Below are 20,410 nucleotides of genomic sequence, written 5' to 3' on the forward strand. Positions count from 1 at the left end.
AATTAAATTTTTGCTAATATTGCAGCTAATTGGCAGCTACCAAGGTCTACAACATTAGTTTTGACTCTTAGCATCTTAATATACATGCATTAAGCGGTAATATACATTTATTTTTTAAAATGTAGTTTTATAGTACAGAATTACTAAGCTGTATGGTAAGGACACAAGATAAATATGGACACAGAAAAGATGATATTTACCTTATATTTTTGGGATCTTGTGTGTGAGGTAGTGAGGTGGCCCAATCTGTCAGCAATGTGCTCACCTGCTAGTTTCTGTTTCCATAGAAACTAGACTTGTTTGTTTTTGATAAAATGTCATAATAAAAGCCTTTTTCATTGTTGCGTTATGGACTCAAAAGTGTGGGCCAGGCACATTTAGTTGAAAAAATCATAAAAATGATCAGTAAATAATAAAAAACAATTTAAGAGGGTGTACATTAATATGTATATTAAACAATTCAATTTGAAATAATGTAAAATTGTAATTCAATTAGTTTATTTTACATATCTCAACATTGTGACTAGAGTTGTGGGACATGAACAAAAATGGTGTTTGGACTTATAAATGCTTCATAATTTTATATTAAATCACATTAATCATTAATTATATTTTTTGTCAAGGTGTGTAGTGATACTGTGAATATACTTAATAAGCATCATATGACAAATTTGAACATAAATCTAAAATTTTACTGCTGGGACTTAAAAGTGTCCGTAGTTGCAGAAACACCCAGATATCTGGTATAATCAGTCAGCGTAGTTCTCATATGGGTAGGAGGAATTAGTGTTTGCACTAAGTCATGATAAGATATTTAGAAAAATATCCACAGCATGTATCTAATATCACGTGTTAAGTATGAGATCTTGATCACTACAGATCTGTAACACTACAGATTTAATACATATGCCATGTATAACAGTATAAGCAGTCAGATAAATGTGAAAAGGCATAATTCATTTTCTCTTTTCTGGTGCCTTTCATTGTCTGTACCAGCTTCCATTATTATTCATGAGACTAATATTTTCCATGAATAAAATCTGGTTGGTTAAACTGATTATTGAACAATGCCAAGTGTTCCATTATGTTATGCAAGCAGCAAGGTTCTGTCTGCCAGCTTGAACTTTCCATCTCCATTTTTGGTCCTTTTAGCCTGGAATCTTTTCACACTGCATGTCCATTACACCTTTTCTATTGAAGAGTGGAGTGTGGAGATAATTGTTTGAAGTCATCAGGCACGATATATTCATGAGCCCTGACTGAATAATAGTACAGAAATTTGAATGACTGCAAAATTAACGTTTAAAATATGTTGTTGCCAACCAAAAATGTATTTTCTTTGGTTGATAATACCAGTGTTGATTTTGTTTCTACATACAAATAAGATATTATCTGTTCTTTTATAGCTAAAGGTGGTGATTATTAGCTAGAATATGCAATATTCAGGTGAAACTGCTTCTTTTAGAGCTATGCCTAAACAGACTCCAAGACATTTTTTCATAAAAAACATTTTTATTTAAAGAGACCCCATTTACATTTCATTAACATTACCCCATAACCACAATATTTCATCTACTGCAGTGTCTCTGTGACAATAAGACAAACTCAGCAGTGCATTTGCAAGTGGAGAGCAGATACACCTTGTTTGTTGGGCTTAAAAAAAGGGGTTGATTTCAAAGCAGCACAATTTGAACATTATCAGTAATCTAAATACACCAACACTGTGCTTAACTTCAAACACTGTGGGCATCTGCAGTGCTGATGAATGCTGTATACTGTATGTTATTCAAACTTTCAAAACAAGTCAGAGGTGCAACACAATAGCTGTCTGAGACTGTTGACTGCACCACGTATACGCCTACATCGTCATGACAGTAATATGCAAAACTGTAGAATATTTGCATTTTTCATCACAAGGTGTACTGTGAGACTGCCTACGGGTCAAGCAAAGCAGTGGCATGTGAGTAGTTACAGTCTCAATATAATACATCATGGCTGTCAGACGTTAACTGTCAAGTCTCGAGAATAAGCATGAGATTTATAAGGAGATTTATATGTTTTTGTTTATTGTTGAAGATTGCTAATTTACATAGAAAGGTTATATAAATAAATACAACTAAATGCATGTTGTTCAATGCCAGTGCTTGCTGAAGCTCTGTGGAATGGTGAAACTGCATCTCCGTTTATCATGTAATGAAGGATAGACCAAAATCCAGCTAGGTCCATCCTAGGACAATGTCCACAGCTATAAGGAACTCACTGATGTTTAGAATATTTGAGTTATACATTTAATAACACTGATGTGGATGCCCTCAAAGTCACTGTCCATATGAGTCTCTCTTCTTCTTCACAAAGAGGTTCCTTTACTGTACATCACTCATCCCAAATGAGTTCTGCATGGATTTACGTTGTCTTGAGCGGATTTTGGTTTTCCAATGACAGCAGAGATGAGTGATTGACAGCTGATCCCCTCTTGAGAACAGCACCCACAATGCACCTTCATGTTGGAAGGTCCAAGAAATTGGTAACAGGTCAGCTTTCCTCTCACAGTGCCAGCAGGATGACATAAATGGGCTGTATTGATTACCTGGTGTATAGATAGGAATGAAAAACAGAAACTTACATTTTTTTAAAGTATTGTAAAGAATTGAAAATATGTTTGCGAGTGTTGTTCTGTTTAGCTAAAACTAAAATTTTTAACAATTCCTTTAGATACTTGAAATAAAACTAAATTAAAATAAAATATTAGTATTAGATAAAAAAAAAACTTCAACTGAAAAAACCTAAAGGGGTCATATGATGCTGATAAAAATAACATTATTTTGTGTATTTTGTTTTTTTGAATGTTTTTATTAGGTTTAAGGATTTTATTTAGGATTATTTTCCACATACTGTACATTATTGTTTCTCCTCTAGGCCCCGGCATTTGAAATGCGTAGATTTTTACAAGTATCATCGATCTGAAAAGTGAGGTGTGCTGTGATTGGCCAGCTATCCAGTGCGTTGTGATTGTCCGAATACCTCAAGCGTGTGACGGTGTAGCGTATGAGGCCTGAACAAGACAAATTAAAGATTCGATCGTGAGCATGGTTGAAACAAGAGAAGCCAAATTCCTCGGAAAGGCAACAGGATGCTGTAAATCAACTCCTAGCACCACAGTCTGATAACCAACCAACTCTTTCAGAGAACAGCTTTCAACATTAACACCATTAGAACAATTATTGACAATTTCAATTCGAAGAGAGATTGTCTAATTTGGGGCAAGTAATCGAAGAGATGGACAGTCTGACCCTCACATGTAAAGCCGTGAGAGTAAACAAGATCTTTGGATTGACTTCCCCCAACCTAGCAGAACCAGACTGAAATTCCTAAGGAGACCTGTTAACCCCTCTGGTCTTCACAGGACATATCCTTACTCCCCCCCAGAATGGCACAGAGAATGCCTTCCAATGCATATATGCACCAAAATGAACTCAAAAAAGACTTCTAAATGGATATCAGTCCATTGCTTAACTCCATATCATTTATGTAACCCACACATTTGATTATAACATTTCTAATCACTTATTGTGTATGTCTTTTTAAATAACTCTTGAATAGCTTAAGGGATCATATTCATGTTTAGTATGTGTGTGTTCGAATCTTCTTGCTTGAAACGTTTCTGACCATCAGTTATTTGTCAAATGTATCATATTCTTGTTATAGGAATCATGTCCAAATTATACCCTGCAATAGCGGGAAAATTCGGACCACGTGCTTGATAAGATAACATATGATTTATGAATGGGTGGGACAAACAATGCAACACCCCGAGAAAAGACAATATCTAATTGGTCAAGACAACATTTGAGGTGTGGCCAAAAGGCCAGTTTAAATACTCAGGACACCATCAAATTTTGCTTTTAGCTTTGAGCTTTCGTTTAAGCTTTTGCTATCAGTCATGCCGGCTTTTAGCTTTTGCTTTTAGTCATGCTTTGTCATCACTTTTAGCGTTCTTCGAGCGCGGTTCCAGCGTGCTTCGGCCCTGCACGCCTGCTGATACTTAGCCACGATGAGAAGAAACACCACCTAGTCTCGTCAAACTTTACTTCTATTCTTTTACTTTAGTTTCTTTTCCGTTGAGAGTTTCGTGTTTCAGCGACAACAAAGGGAACCCCGTTACACAGGCATCACAAGTAACGTACCTCCAGACTCTCATCTGTAATGGTGTTATCTAATATAATTTTAACCTAATTGATGAACTCAATGCGAGGGTTAATTAAGTGATTGATGGTTGTTCATGTCTATGCAATTTCACGGATTGCTGTAAACTTGGGATTTCACATTTTCATTCTCTTAAACTCATTCTTTCCTAACTTTCTATCTTCCTGCAACTTGTGTGAATGTGTGAGTGCGTGTGCTTATGTGTTAGATTAGTTCATATGTCTTAGATTTATCTAATAAAGCCTTATTCATATTGAAAAGAGACGTATCTTGTGTTTTGTGCATACAAGTTAATGTCTTAAACTGCCGATCTTGTTACTGTGCTAATTAATAGTGTTTTCACTATACTTTGGATATTAATATCCAGCGCAGATTTGATGTTAAACGGCTCGTTCAGTGAATCGCTGGCCGTTTCAGTGATCAGCCGTGAAACAGTGATTCTGTTCAAATGCCCTTTAAAATCTTAAATGATTCCCTTTGAGCTAAATTGACCTGTTTCCCTTACAACGGAAATGTTACACCCCTTAACATATTGTGATGCCCTGTCCGGCGGGGCGACGAGACATAAACATAAAACCCATTATAAACGTGATATAAACATGATTTCGAGTCGTGTCCTCTTTTGGAAGGCCAAACAAAGTAGTTTCGCTTTCTCAACGAAACAGCGTCACACACGGCGGCCTTGATTGAGCAGAGGCCAGAGGCCTAAAGTGGGCCACTGTCTAGAGTGAGCCGCAGCCTAGAGTGAGCGGAGGCCGGCTTGATTGAGCAGAGGCCTAGAGTGAGCAGAGGCCGGTGGACTTGAGAATGGCACGGCCGGTGAATTCTACGAAGGAGTGTCCGGCAGGCTTGCGGCAACCACACCTGACGACCCCGGGCTGGACTCCGCTTCATCCACTGTGAAAGCCGATCCGTCCTTCCACAGTGCAAAGTTGATGTATTTCCTCAGCGACCAGCACGGATCAGCTCCAGGCATGACGAAGTTGATATCATCCTCTTTTGGAAGACCAAACAAAGTAGTTTCGCTTTCACAACCAAACACGTCTATACAACATGGCGGCGGCCGCAACAACAATACGAGAATAAAAGGTTGTACTTCTTTCTTTGCGTGAACATCTTGGCGGCGTTATGCAAATCTTCCCACATAGTGACATAGAGATGTGGGGGTGTGTTAGAATGAGCCGTTTTAGTGGGGTGTGGTTGATGCTTAACTTTTATAAAGAATATCTCTGTGGATTTGAGACTTTAGTCTTTGCAACTTCACAGATATTCTTTATGCACCAAGAGCTTGTAAAACTCCAAAGAGAAAGGAAAAATTGAAATTGCATCATATGACCCCTTTAATAATGCTGCATTAGCAACTAACTGAAATAAATAAGATTAGGTTGAAGTACTAAAATTGCTAAAACTGAAACAAAAATTAATCATAGCTAGAAATATATATATATATATATATATATAAATTACTTAAACACAAAACTAAACTAAAATTGAAAAGATCAAAATAAAAGCTAACCCAAAATAATAAATAACAGTACATAAATAATACTAAATTTACACTGATGTGCACATTTAGAATATTCACTGTAGTCAGCAGGCTGGTACATTGCTGTTATCAGCATTTGAGAAAATGGGAAATGGGACTCACTGAACGCCACTTTGAGATGGGCTTACACCAGGCCATCATAGAGGGAGAGTGCCTGTACAATAGAGGGGTCTGCCTTGGAGCCCTCCTGAAACTCCTGCAGAGTCAACATCCCATCTGCATTCTGTTGACAAAAGGAAGACAGATAGTCATAAGTCATGTCACTGTTTTCACACATAATCATATTAAGTGCATACAGTTTGTGGTGGAAGATATGCAGGGAATCAAGTAGAAAGACTGTTTTTAATAATGCATTCAAATCTCTTCTTTCTCTTTAGAGCTCAGTGCTTTCAAAGGCTCTTTTATCAAAGCTTTCTGAGGTACTCTATAGATGCAGTGCAACAGAGCTTCTATTTCGCGTCTTTCATGTGGCGTGCCTTCGGTGTTTCAATCACAGCAGAAATAAGCCATTGGTATTGAACCTACAGCTATGAATATTCAGTTGTGGGATGTCATGGGTTTGAATTGTTGTTGATGACTAAAAATTCTCAGAGAGTTATAGCAATTCACTATAAATGCAGTACATTTTCCATATTTATTTTTATGCAGTCAGCCATTTCTGCAAGTAATGTGTATGAGAACTATGAAGCAGCAGAAGACAATAAGTACACAGTAAATAAATACACAGAATTCACCTTATCCATCATAGCAAAGATGCGGTCGACTCGCTTCTCTGGTGTGTTTTCCTCCTCCGGTAACTCCACTGTGTTCCCCTGCAAGATATAAATCAGGCATACATTATTGGGACATACCTATAACTCCCGGCTTTTGATATAGCATGATAAGAAACAACCACAGTCGGAAACAAGTCATCTGTGTTTGTAGCCTATCATGGGGTAAAACAAATCCTGGATGCCAGAAATGAGTTACCCATTCATTTCTGTGTGGAAAATAAAGATAAATGTTATTTTTGATATTTTTGCACTTCAGATAAAACCAAACACGTTTTTGTAACAGCCAATTGACCAAAAAGAAAGAAACAAAAGACTGCAGTGAATATAAGCAATTCAGCTGACTGCATGTATCAAGTTGAACTTAAGGGACAAAATATTGATCACTTTAAGCGATACGGTGAATATAGAAAATATGGTGAATTATGTTCATTCAGTAGCATCCAAGGGCAAAACACAATAGTAATAAGTGTTCTGCTGTATGCAGATGGAACTTTACAGTAGGTTTCTATATGTCAATTTAATGTATAATGTGTTTGGTATCATGAATAACAATGAGCAATCATGTTCTATTTATTTAAAGTTAATTTATGAAAATACTCAATTCACCAATTTTAGTGTCTATAAAAATTTTCAAGATTAATGCTTTACATGTATTTTTTATTATTAGTTCATGTGAAAAACCTCACTGTAAAGTTACCCTTTTCCCCATACTCTTAACGTATTTGAAATATTCTGCTGCAGAGATGCACAATATGTAAGATGTTCAATATGTAAGATTCCTCATGTGTATCTTATTTTATTTACTAAACATATATACATGTATTTGGCTGACAGAAAATGGAGGTGCACAAAAAAATATGTTTTTACTTTCATAAAAAGCTAAATCTACTGAAAATGTCTTGTTGTTCTCATAGAATTAATGGGTAACTTTCATAACTTTTACCACACAGGTGATCTGGGCCTCTTTGCCAATTATATATGATCAGAGCAGCAAGAAAACATCTAAAAAAGTCACCCAATGCTATTAAGTTTCCTGGAAGCCAGTGTTTATAAAGATATTCACTGCAGTCTCTTCATCAATTTGACAGACCTTCATAATCAATTTTTAGAGTTTAGGCTTACAATAAACACCATGTTGGCCTTCCAAGAAAGCTCTTTCATTAACTCAATAGAAATAGAAAGTTATGGTTCAGTGAGAAGCAAATGACTCACCACCATCTGGTAGATAGCGTCCACAATGTTCAGCATCTCATCTCGGGTTATGAAGCCATCATTATCAAGATCGTAAAGTTTAAAGGCCCCTGTGACAGCAATAACAAACAAGCACATTAAGAAAAGTCTCTCTTTGTAATATCTCCCAATGAGCTGAGAATAAGTGTAGGATATAGACTATTCTACTGTTTATTTTGACATTCTCATCTTTTCATTAGTCATGATGATAAATTAAAATTAAGACTTGGCAGACTTTTTCAGATCATTTAGTAGCACATTTGGTGTGGGTACGATCTGTTTTACTATAAGACTCTGAGACAGATAAATGAACACATCTCTGCTGCACAAACAAGAAACTTTTGATGTACTGCTAATATTATGAGATATACAGTATAAAGGAATTCTGGTCTTACATCTGAGTTTTTCATCCAGTGTCCCTCTGGATGTGACAGACAGAGCTTGAATAAACTCGGAGAACTCAATGCGTCCATCCTGCAGATACACAAAAGGAAGGACAGCATGAGAACTGATGGGTAAAGTGTAAAAAGGAATTTAAAGGAGTGACAAAAAGGGTTGATCTTATACTGCTTTGTTACAGCCTCACATCAAATTGAGATGAAAGAGACACCTAAGAGGGCAAACAACTGCAGAGTGACACAGCAAAAAACTGCAGACAGCAGCAGGGAAAGATGTTATCATACATGTATTCAATACCACCTCACAGAAGGTTTAACATATTGAAAATGTCATTTTGACAGTGATTTGGAAGTGTGTCTAAAGATGTGACTGCAGCAGACAGTCCCACTGAGAATAGTCTACAGGGGTATCAGACGGGCAATGTCTGACTCACACACACACACACACACATGCACACACACACACATGCACATGCACACACACTCACACGCACACACACTTGCACACGGACACTCACACACACACACACACACACGCACTCACACACACACACACACACACGCACTCACACACACACACACACACACACACACACACACACACACAAACACAGTTTCTTGTGTGTCATGTTCTCTATAAAGCTTCTAAATGCAGCATCATTTTGCTCAGACTTTGACAGCAAATTGTTCTACCAAAAAAGAAAATGCAAATCTGTTCAAGCTGCATTTCTAAAACTAAAATGGAAAGATATAATGTCCCTGTGGCTGAGTAAATGAAAGTAAATGGAGTCTGTACACATGGTATTTTGCTATTCAGCCAAACAGTTCTTCAGGGAGCGATTCTAGTGATGATAATTTTCCAACTCAGTAAAGATGATAAATCAAAACATTTCTTGGTAAACTGCAACTTTAAAAAGACCCAGTAGGTTAATGTAACAGTGCTTTTCTTTTATTGACTTTTCCCTATTTTTAGCCTCTTGTTACCTTGTTTTCGTCAAAGACGTTGAAGACAAAAGTGGCAAATTTGGTGGGATCACCGAAGGGAAAGAACTGCTTGTAGATCTTCTGAAAGCCAGCTGCGTCCAACTGACCACTGGGGCAGTCTTTGATAAAACCCTTATACCTGCCACACAAACAGGAAAAAGTCCAACAAGATATAGGAGTGAGGGAGCAGAATTAAAGAAGAGAGAGACTGTAAGAATTTTGCATTTTAAAAATTTAATTTCTGAAAAGAATAAGATTAGATTATAGAAGAACACACAAATTTACACTATAATTCAAAAGTATGGGGTCAGTAAAGAACTTGATACATTTATTCAGCAAGGATGCATTCAATTTGTGTAAAAAAGTAAAATCTTTAACAAGTTTCAACTGTAATTATTGTTTTAAAAAATGTTTCTTGAACACCAAATCAACATATTAAAATGATTTATGCAGGACCGTGGTACACACTGAAGACGGGAGTAATGGCTGCTGGAAATTCAGCTTTGCTTCCCCCCAAAAAAATGCATATATAAAATAAATACAAATTTGAAATTCTAATTACATTTCACAGTTCATTATTTTTACTGTAATTTTGATCAAATAAATGCAGATGTTGTGTGCAACATCTTTCAAAAATACTCAATGACACCAAACCCCTGAACACTGGTGGCTGGTGGAAAAGAAATGTATAAATTGCCAGTAGAAACAAAAGTGGGGAGACAAAATAAACATTTGAAGAGGTATCAAATGCATAGTTATTTTCCCCACCTAAAGTCAAAACACAAGCTATGTTTCCTCCAGTACATAACCCCCTGTGAAGATAAAGAGTCTGGCACCAACTGTTAGCACCCAAATGCACTGCTAGCAGTGTTACAGAACATGTGGTCAGGGTATTTCAAGATAAATTAAACCTCTGTCACTCTATCCAGTCATTTCAACAAACAACACTCAGTGCTGTTTGTTTTCTCTATGCTAATTGATCCCTGACAAACTTGTGGACTATCATTGCAGATCATTTCCGAGCAATTTGGGGCAAAGGGCGAAATGGTTGCCCAGGATATTACAGGGCACGTCATTCTTCAATTGCAAATTCATTTCCAAGCATGTCAGTTTAGATTCCTCTTTCTAGGAATCTCTCTCAGTATTTGTGGCCCAAATTGCTAGCTGCAAAATGTGTGAACTGATTTATCTGAAATATTGAATACTACTAGCAGGGGTGGGGTGGGGAGGAGTTCATTAAAAACACTGACACTTACTGAAAAGATAATTTTCTATAAATATATAGAATTTAGTCGTTGTAAAATGCCCCTCACAATGAATATTACATTCTCCAGCATATGTTGCAGTTAAAAAGCACTATATTAGCTAATCACTCATTACCTCCTCAGAGGGGCTTGCTGTGCAAAGAGAAAGATTTTTCACATTATGCTAATTTACAGTAGCTTGATGACAGAATACTGACATGACCATATGTGCAGCACAATTTAATAAGTAACTTGAGTGTTTTAAATAATCAAAACTAAATAGCTGTTATCAGGAGAAATTTTTTTACTTATTCTTCAGATGGACACTTTTTGGGATGAATGCTATCATTTGTCATATACTACTATCATATATTGTTCACAGAAATGTTTCAGAGACAAAATGCTTAATGCTTATACTGACCTCGAAACTTTATACTTGACCACTGCCCCAGCAACCAATCTCTTATGCAATGCTCTTATCACGTCACTTAAATCGCTCAATGCTCGCTTTCTTTCTACATGACAATAATCTAAACTTAAATCTCTACTTAATGCACATTCATTTAGTAGGGTGTAGGGGGTTTATTGGCTTGCTCTAAGAGATAGCCCTATAAAATACAAGGTTTTTTGAACAGTCACACAAGACTGGGTCATCTTTGTAAATGTTATAAAAGCAGAAAACTTTCTTCCCTATCCTCTGAGTACTGTATTTGACTGCCTCCATTTTTTTTATCTGGATTGTTAGTCACTCTTCTTTGTTCCATCCTTTTTGTCTTCTCTTTCACTCTCTTTCTCTCTTCATCCTTCTCTCTTTCCTTACTGGGCACCATGCCTAGAGTCAAGCGTTCCCCATCTGCCATGAGAGGCATAGAGCAGCCAGGAGGAGTATAGATGTTGGCATGTGAAGTTAAGAATTTATGGAGAACAGAGGAGGGAGAGAGATTCAACACAGACAAAATTTGTGCTCTGAAGAAGCACTGAATATCTACAATGATGTGGTACTTTAGTGAAACATCATCCTCTCCCTTGGTGGCAGACATTCTTAAGATGAGTCAGTCAGTGTGGTTAAGAAGAGAGGTGTTTGAAACCACAACCACGCATTAAATTTTTTACAATGAAACCACAACCACATGAATTCATACTCATATACAAAAGCAGATGATTTCTGCAGCATTTCCTGGCATTGGACCACACACTCAGTATATGGCCAAGAATACAATACTGTGCACTGTATTAGTGGGAATGGAGAAGGACGGAAAGATTAATTTCATTTAAACATTTGGGTAATAACATTATTGTACATATTTGATTGATTACAGTTTATCTCTCAGGTAAAGTCATGACGAGGAAAGGTAAGAGAGAGAGAGGGAGAGGGATGTGAACAGAGAGAGGACATAAAGAGCACACTTACCACTGCTGAACTTCCTTCTCTGTAACTGTAGACAGAACCAGACAAGACATAGTACAGAAGACAGTTAGATTTTGTTCCAGTTAATGAAAACTTATCATGTAAGGCTGGTTTGTGCTGGGTAATGTGGGTTTGGTGCTGGTCTAGCTGGTGGACCAATGACTAAGAATTGAACTGAAAATAAAATCAATTTCTGACCTGAGGTAGTGAACTGAATGCTTAAGTACCATTTGAATTTCAGTTTAAGGAAGTAGAAATAAAATGTGATTTATATTGTAAAAAAAAAAAAAAAAAAATGTATATAACTAAAATGAGTGCAATTTTAACAAAAAACTGAAAGTTTGTAAAGTAAAACTTTGATTGATGGTTTAGCATTGTGTTATTTAAAGGTTTAAAAAATCTTGAGGTTATACACACACACACAAACAACACCTTATTTATATATATATCTTGTGTTTGTAATTGCAGAGAGAGACTTTTTCTTATTTGTTTTTTTAATTATGTGTTTTTTTTTGAATAGATTGTTTTTAGCTGTAAAATACAGTTATACATTTTATGTATTCATTCAGCACTTTTATCAAGTGAATTTAGAGGCCATTTTGTACATATGTGCTAAGCGGATTTGTTTGGTGTTTTATGATTAGATCTTGCTGTATCCAAAGAAACTTACATCATAAGTGCATAGTTCTTATGTTTAAATCTTTGAACAGCATGTCTTGAGATGCCCGAGTGAGATGCTATATTGAAGAATTGTGCAGATGCAACACTCTAGCATTTTTTTGACCTGATATTCTCAGTGTGCCATTGGCTCAGATGGTCATTGCGGTTTGTGTACGTTCAGTGTTTACATTTTAATACTCTTGAGTACTGTTTGCAACTGTGTTTGCACACACACACACACACACACACACACACACACACACACACACACACACACACACACACACACACACACACACACACACACACACACACACAGAAAGATCTTTGTCTGGGGTAGGAGTGTAGTCATTACCAAGGTCAGTGATGTGCATCCATATAGATCGAAAGGTAGAACGGGGAAAAAATAAATGGTGAAAAGATAAATTGTATGAAGATGCTAAAATGTCTTTGATTATGGATGAGGAGAAAGAGAATTGTTGAAACAGGGATATGACACAGACCTTGACAAGCAGAGAGAGAGCACTAGCTGAATAAGGAGTCAAATATTATAATAAAGGCATAAAGGATTAACATATTTACATAACTAAAGGGTAACCGCAACCCAGTGGTATAGCAAAATGATGTCTGGAGAGGGAGAAGAGAGGGCAGAGGTCACATGGTGTGTCTCATCAGCGTATATGACCCAACATGACTTTAGCTACTACATCATTCTCCATCTGCTACAACAAAGAACAAAAGAGGGGAAAAAACACTAGAAGAGAAACCTCCTTTAAAACAGAATAAATAAGATACTCAAGATAAGATGCTCTTCACAAACCATAATAACCCAGCCCACAACAAACCCCTAAACATCTCATCTAATCGGTCTGTAACACTGCAGGACACTTATACTCATTCTACAATACCACTCCCCCTCACTGTCAGCTATCGTGGGCCGTGGCAGCAAATTAAGACCAGCAAAAGAGCAAGGCAAGAGCAAAAGACAGAGACGAGCTAAAAATAATGAACAATCCACTGCCTTGGGAGCCAGTGCACTGTTAGAGCCTTTTATATGTCTGATTTATAACTCATATAATTGGAAGACACTCTAGCATGTAAGGTGCTGACACAAAGGTGTTTTTGTGCATATATTTTAAAATGAACCATAAACAAATCCATATACATATCCAAATACTGTCAATTCTAATTCCGCACATTAACTGTATCATTCTGCTAACTACCTGGACCCTTATGGTAAAGTGACATGCATTTTTTTGTAATAACATTTCGCAATATTACGTTTTTATTGTATTTCTGATTAAATAAATGCAGCCTTGTTAAGCGTAAGAGACTTATTTAAAAATTTTAAAAATTCAAGGTAATCCTGCAGCCTCTGGATTCAGTCCATTCACAGGCATTTATTTTGCTTGTTTCTTTTTTTTATTTGTTGTCTTGCTCCCATTTACCATTTAGTAAATGTTGCTTTTTGTTGTAAAAGAAAAATGTTTATAATAATTAAATAAGAGATAAGAGATTCAGGATCTCCAACCCATTAAGTCTGAAGTGACACAGCTGCATCTTGCATCTTGAAACCTCCTAGAATCTCATGGCAACATTGAAGCTCATTGCTGGTCTGTCCCGAGAAAACTTCACCAGTTTCTACTTTAAATTTCCTTCCTTCTCACATTTGACACAAAGCAGATTCATAAGTGATATTTGATTTTACCAGGACGTGAAACAGGAGATGAGAATTAGGTAAATTAATGACTAATAAATGTTCTCCTATGAAAATGCACGAATGTAAGACAACAACAAAAATTCAGTAATATGGTAATTGGACAGTTTCTGGGCATGGGCATCTTTTCCACTTTCCTGTGTATTGAAAGTTCTCTGAAGATGACAGTTTCACCTGCAGTCACCCATAAAAACAACAAACAAACAAAATCGGACAACTTTGCTATAGTTTTCAAACTGTTACAAGCCTACAAGGGGACCCAAATAGCAGCAGGCAGTAGTAAAACAGGCCAACTTACAAAATCCCATGCTGCGAACGCAATGCCTTTAAAACACCTGGAACATAAAACGAATGACTGCAGTGCTCTCCTCAATTCACCATTAAGAATTTCAAAATAGCCTCCTAACACAAGGAATACACAGTGTTTGTGACTAAATTGAGCAATATGCACTGAAAAGTAATCAATTTATCAATAGAAACACCTCATAAATTAACAGCTAACTGCAGTGCATTGCTGATTACGTGAATCAGAGGACAATGACTGCCAGGCTGCCTGTGTGGGCCACATTCTGTGAAGCAGACTCTCGGTAAATCTCCATCCACATCATGCCTGCTGTAGTGCCTCTACCTTGGGCCACCCACTGTGATATTTGATTAAGCCTATTTGCGGACATAAACTCGATGTGAAGGCAGGGAAGGAGACAGGGCTATACTGGAGACTTCAGACCTGCTGACAGATCTGGTTGCTATCATCACCGGTGAGTTATCCTGTCTATCTCTTTCCGGATCACCAGATGCCTTCTCTTGAAGGCATACCTATATGCATGTGTCCAATTTTCTATGCAGTGCAACAGAAAAGCAATCAGAACTCTCTTTGTGAAAAACAAAACGACATGTTTTTGACATGTGAATGTTTGTGTTGGTCTAGGGGAGACCAATCCTGCTACTGTAGGGACAACAGAGTTTAGCTTCAACCAGCTCCAACACACTTGTCTTGATGTTTATACTGGCTGTTGACATTGACACCATACCCAAATTGACCATTCCCTACATTAGTCCACTAATATAATCCATTTGATGAAGTGAATGAAAAGGAGTGAGGGAATTTGGATCTGAGAGTGCCAGAAGAGCTGTTGTGTAAATTGTGCTTGCTGTTCAATAATCATTTGAAACTTATCTTGAGCTTTTTCATGGAAACTTATAAACCTAAATTAAACTATGCAATAATCAATTTAAAAGAAATGAATACCTGTATGAAATTCAGCAGAAACCACATTGGACAAGCAGTTTGGAAAAGGGATGAATGATTCAGCTGCAGGCACCATCTTCTGGCAAGATGTGTGAATTCATTCGTCAAAACCCTCACAGTGCATTATGGGTATTGACTAGGCATTGAGTGTACATCAGTTTTACACACGTTATTGAAGTGTGTTATGGGATAGAATGAGTGCGCTTGATAAAGTCCACCACTACAAATGGCTGTCCCCTCAAATAGTGCTCTATTTAAAGCTAGCGTTGAACATTGAGAGACAGCGTACAGTGCGTGTGACATGAATTTCATCATCAGAACAGTATGCACACACCACACCCCAATTTTTGTAATTGTGTGTACCATTTACGTGCAGGTTGCACATGTGCATTGGATTTGTTTTGCAGTAATCAGTTGTTCCACAAGGTGGCAACACTGTCCCAGGGTGTTTCACAATAGAAAATTAAACAGAAGGGAAAAGAGACACAACATCAACAACAAGAGACTGTAGCAGAGACTGCAACAACAGATGGCCACATTGACAAGCGCTTCTGAGCGAGAGGGAATGGGATAGTTAAAAGAAATTCGGTCATAAATTATGGGGAAAAATAGAGCAGACACTAGACATGGATGAAGCTTTCAAAAGCATATGTGTCGACTGGTCGCGTTCATGCAAAACATCAAATGGAGCGTACTTTGAAAGGCTACACATTCGACTGTACGCATGCGCTAGCGCACGCATACAAAAACAAAGTATACTTTGGCCTTTAGGGTATAGGGAGTAATTTCATACACAGCCCTTGATTCTGAAGACCTTGATTAGCTGGTTTAGGTGTGTTTAATTAGTATCTTAATTAGCAGTTTAAATGTATCATCCTATTTCTTCTTATTAAAGCAGTGGAAGATGTACTAGCAGTGGATATAGCTCATCGTCATGGTGACCATAAAACATAAACTAGAACTGAACAGAGTGTGTGAATTGATGACAAAAACAAACAATCTGAGTAAAATATTATGATTTTACAGACAGCTTGTGGATGTGTATAGACAGCTGCCAGTCTGCAATTAAACAAAGAAATCAATCTAGAGAGACCAAAGGTTACATTTCTGGATGAGAGAAGGGGGAGAGGATGAACATAGTTGATGTGAAACAAGTGATAATGACACAAAGATTGAGAGGAGAGTGGAACAGACAGTGTAGACACTAGGCAAAGAGAACAAGAGACAAGCCGCAACCAGGCTGAACGAGAAAAGACGAGAGAGGACTGGAGAGGAGAAAAGCTGAAGAAGGATGTGGGAACAGAAGGAGAGAGAGAAAAGAGAGGATACAAGGCCTGTTAATGGCTAATTACAGATTGCTTGTTTGTTTCTGTGTGTGTACATAAAGCTGTTCCCGCAATGTAAATATTTCAATGCTTCAATAAACACATAGGCTTAAGGGTGAGTAAATCATGGGGTTATTTTCATTTTTGGGTGAACTATCCCTTTAAAATCATAATGGAATTGAAATAACAAAAAGAAATAATATATGACCGGGACATGATTCTGTTGTTCTGTTGTTGATTGGATGGAGGAAGATGTGAATGTGAGCTTGCATTCGATTGTAAGAAAGGGACGGGAAGAAACATGTATGGATGAATTTCTGGTCCTCAATAGAAAATGCTTAAATTTGCTTAAATGGAAGCAAATCATTGTGCCCCCTTTTTATAGTTAAAAAGTAGTTTAAAAAAATAGATTTCAAAAATTTATAAAACTTTCCTTTTCTGCTGACATCACTTTGGCCATGCAGGCTATTGGATAATATTAACCAATAGCCAAATGACATTCTAGCAAATAGTCTGGCTGATTGTCAAGTTTAACACCCACTTTTTTTTACAATCCAATCAATTCCAAAATCAAGTCTCACAATTGGAGTGACCACACTAGCTCACATAGAAAGAAGAAAGAGGGTTGAAATGGTTCTCAGACCACTTTCAATCAATTTCTCTTAGTAAAAAATAAAAATAAAAAAATAAAAAAAAGACAGAAAGAAATTGACACACACACACACACACACACACACACACACACACACACACAAACACACATACACACACACACACACACACACACACACACAAAAAAAAAACCATCTTGTCTGAATAGTGACTTACATGAGTCTTTGATGTTTGGCTTCTATTGCAGTCATTGTCTCATTGAAAGCCTGTTGGATTTGTGCACTATGCTCACACTCTGATATAACCTTGCAGCGAAGGAGCAGGAAATTATTTCCTTACAGCCCTGCTTTACCCCCCACTGTGCGCAAAACCCAACCTCTGAAGATGCTCATTAAACATGAACGGTTCACTACCACTTGGAATGTGCTTACATTCCACTTAAGTTTAAAGGAGAACATAGTAACTAAGTTACCTACTTGTAGCAGGTGGATTTTTGATAATGTCCCAGGGAACTGATACATTAAATGATAGGCCTAGAAAGTCAGTCATTTCTTTAGCACCATTGTACTAACTTCTAAGAGAAGTAACTATCACTATAGTAACAACAAAAAAATAAGAATCTAGTTTAATAGATCATGTTTGTTATTAACTGTCACAAACATAAAGGGATAGATCTGTCACCATTTACTCACTCTCATGTTGTTCCAAATATGTATGGTTTTCTTTCTTTACAAAAAAAAGACTTAAAAGATCTAAAAAATATATATTGGTAACCAATTAAAAAAACAACTGAAGAAAGAACATCATACAGGTTTGGAACAACATGTAAGTGAATAAATGACGATTAAAAAATAATATAAGCCAAGCAAATTAAGAAAAAATATGGACATCAGAACATGAGGCCACTCTCCAGAGAATCGGTTGTAATAAATGATCAGTTACAAATTATAAAACATACCTTAAGTTATAAATATATCCACTGCACTTTGCTGCAACACTGCAGTGCAGATGGAATTTGTATTCTTTGTATTGATCCAAGAGGTCAATCTGTTACATTTAAATCCGCTACTGGTCAAATGTCTGTGATACGGAATTCACAGGTCAGAGGTTACTAAACTTGAACTTCTGTACACTGTTTAAAGTTGCGGTCACAAAAGACATCAAGCTACATTGACTTCTATTTATATACATTCAAGCTTCAGGCTGAAACTTGATTTGTGACTTATTAGAAACATAAGCCATGAAGCAAATCAAAATATCCTTAATTATTGCATATTGTGAAAAATATTGCACACAGTTTGACGGCAACAAATAACGAAACCTTTTTGCATCTGCTTGCATTTCCATGTGTTTGTATACGTGTAAATGTAAATGAAATAAACACAAATGCTAGTGGGACCGTGGCCTTACACTAAACCTGCAGAAAAATGGTCAATTAAATAGTTGTTGCTAATCTAGTCATGTAGACTTAATTATGTCATAATTATAATCGCTGTTCTACCTTCCCCACTAAAATTTGCTTCACCTATTTCGCACTGTGATTAATATGCAGCATTATCATGGTCTCAAAGCCTCATCTCATTTCAGCAATCTTAATCAAGTCAAAGCCAGTTGATGTGATAATGATAATGCTAATATGCTTTCTCCACCTCAGGGAAGGATTGTTGCAACACAATTTGCAGTTAGCCCCACACCTTATTGACTCAACATGTGAGTTGCTGCCAGCTGTTCATGTAGGCACCTTATCTTTTCACAACAGAGATGCAAGTGCCAGTCAAAACATGCTTAATGATTATATGATTAGTGACAGAGGAGAATCAATGACCCCAGAGACGAAATGATGATCACATTCAATTCAAAGGTACATGAACATAATCGTTCATAAGCAGGCAGGTAAGACACACACACACACACACACATACACACACACACACACACACACACACACACACACAAATTAACATAATCAATAGTGCAGTATAATAGCTTGGTTACATTCAGCTTATACTTAAGCCAATTGCAACTTTAGGAAATCCACCAATACTGGTTTTAGGAAATATGGTTTTAAAGTAAATACTTTAGCAGGCTTGCTTCAACTTAAATTTAGAGAAGGAAAATAAGAGGGAGAATAATAATTAGATATAACATGCAATTAACCAGCACAAAAAGGCACTAGACATGGAAGGAAGGACTAAATAGCAATACTCACAGTAGGTCTTTCTGCACAGCTCTTCCACTACCTCAGGCTTTAGTTTGCTGTTGGACTTGCCCATCTCTCCAGCTGGCCGCAACGGTTTATCCCCACTCCCCCCAATCCCACCTTCCACTTACATTTAAAAAAAGACAGAGAAAGAAGGAGAGAGGGGGAAAGAGGAGGCAGCACAAGAAACCCACAAGTCCTTTTAATTTGTGCTCTGCCTTTCCTCCAGACTGTAGCAGTGTAAAAAAAGAGGAGGAAGGACAAGTAACCGAAAGGAGCAAATTACACAGAAGCAATGTGATTACAGCATGCAGTGCCTAGAGTTGTCTCTCCTCACTCAGAGGGAATGAAAGAGAGAGAGAAACAGAGAGGGCTTTAATCTGTTAACCGGCGTCCCTCCTCCCCTTTCCTCCACCTCCTGTCTGTGGTTCCCTCGTGGAATCAATGGCTCTGAGCAGCACTGGAGCCCAGGAGAGGCACTCTTCAATTGGGTGTGCACTGCTGTCTGGCTCGGTCCACTGGAGGAGGAATCGATTCACTGACTGACTCAGACATGCAGACGCATTCATTGGCTCGCTCTGAGTGTGTGTGTGTTTGTGTGGAAGGGTGCGGGTGTGTGTTGTCACCACGCTATGTGTTGATACTGTTGTCCTTGACAACAGAAGCCACTCCCCCAGTGTTCTCTCTCCTACTGCCTGAAAATAACCTTGTTTCCCTAAATACATCCCTGACAAAGACTTTCTGGCTTTTCATTGTTAGTTTTATTAAAAGGCACTTGGTAAAATCTAATCTGATTGAAAATTTAAGATTTTATTTGATTATATTTTTATTCTAAAATTACATTTTATAATATTTGACAAA

At 37.2% G+C, this 20,410-nt stretch overlaps 1 protein-coding gene across 1 annotated transcript; it reads right to left on the reverse strand.

Moving 5' to 3' along the window:
* Nucleotides 1-1,492: 1,492 nt before the first annotated feature.
* On the reverse strand, nt 1,493-20,146 carry LOC109080701 (neuronal calcium sensor 1-like). Its single transcript, XM_042724162.1, has 8 exons — nt 19,559-20,146; nt 11,790-11,814; nt 9,135-9,273; nt 8,148-8,226; nt 7,735-7,823; nt 6,484-6,561; nt 5,852-5,972; nt 1,493-2,587 (listed from the first exon to the last, which is right to left on the reverse strand). Exons 1-7 carry the CDS (start codon nt 19,620-19,622, stop codon nt 5,874-5,876), a joined length of 573 nt encoding a protein of 190 aa, XP_042580096.1. The 5' UTR covers nt 19,623-20,146; the 3' UTR covers nt 1,493-2,587; nt 5,852-5,873.
* Nucleotides 20,147-20,410: the final 264 nt, after the last annotated feature.

The sequence above is a fragment of the Cyprinus carpio genome, chromosome B5, assembly GCF_018340385.1.
Source record: "Cyprinus carpio isolate SPL01 chromosome B5, ASM1834038v1, whole genome shotgun sequence".
In the NCBI taxonomy this organism is placed as follows: domain Eukaryota; kingdom Metazoa; phylum Chordata; class Actinopteri; order Cypriniformes; family Cyprinidae; genus Cyprinus; species Cyprinus carpio.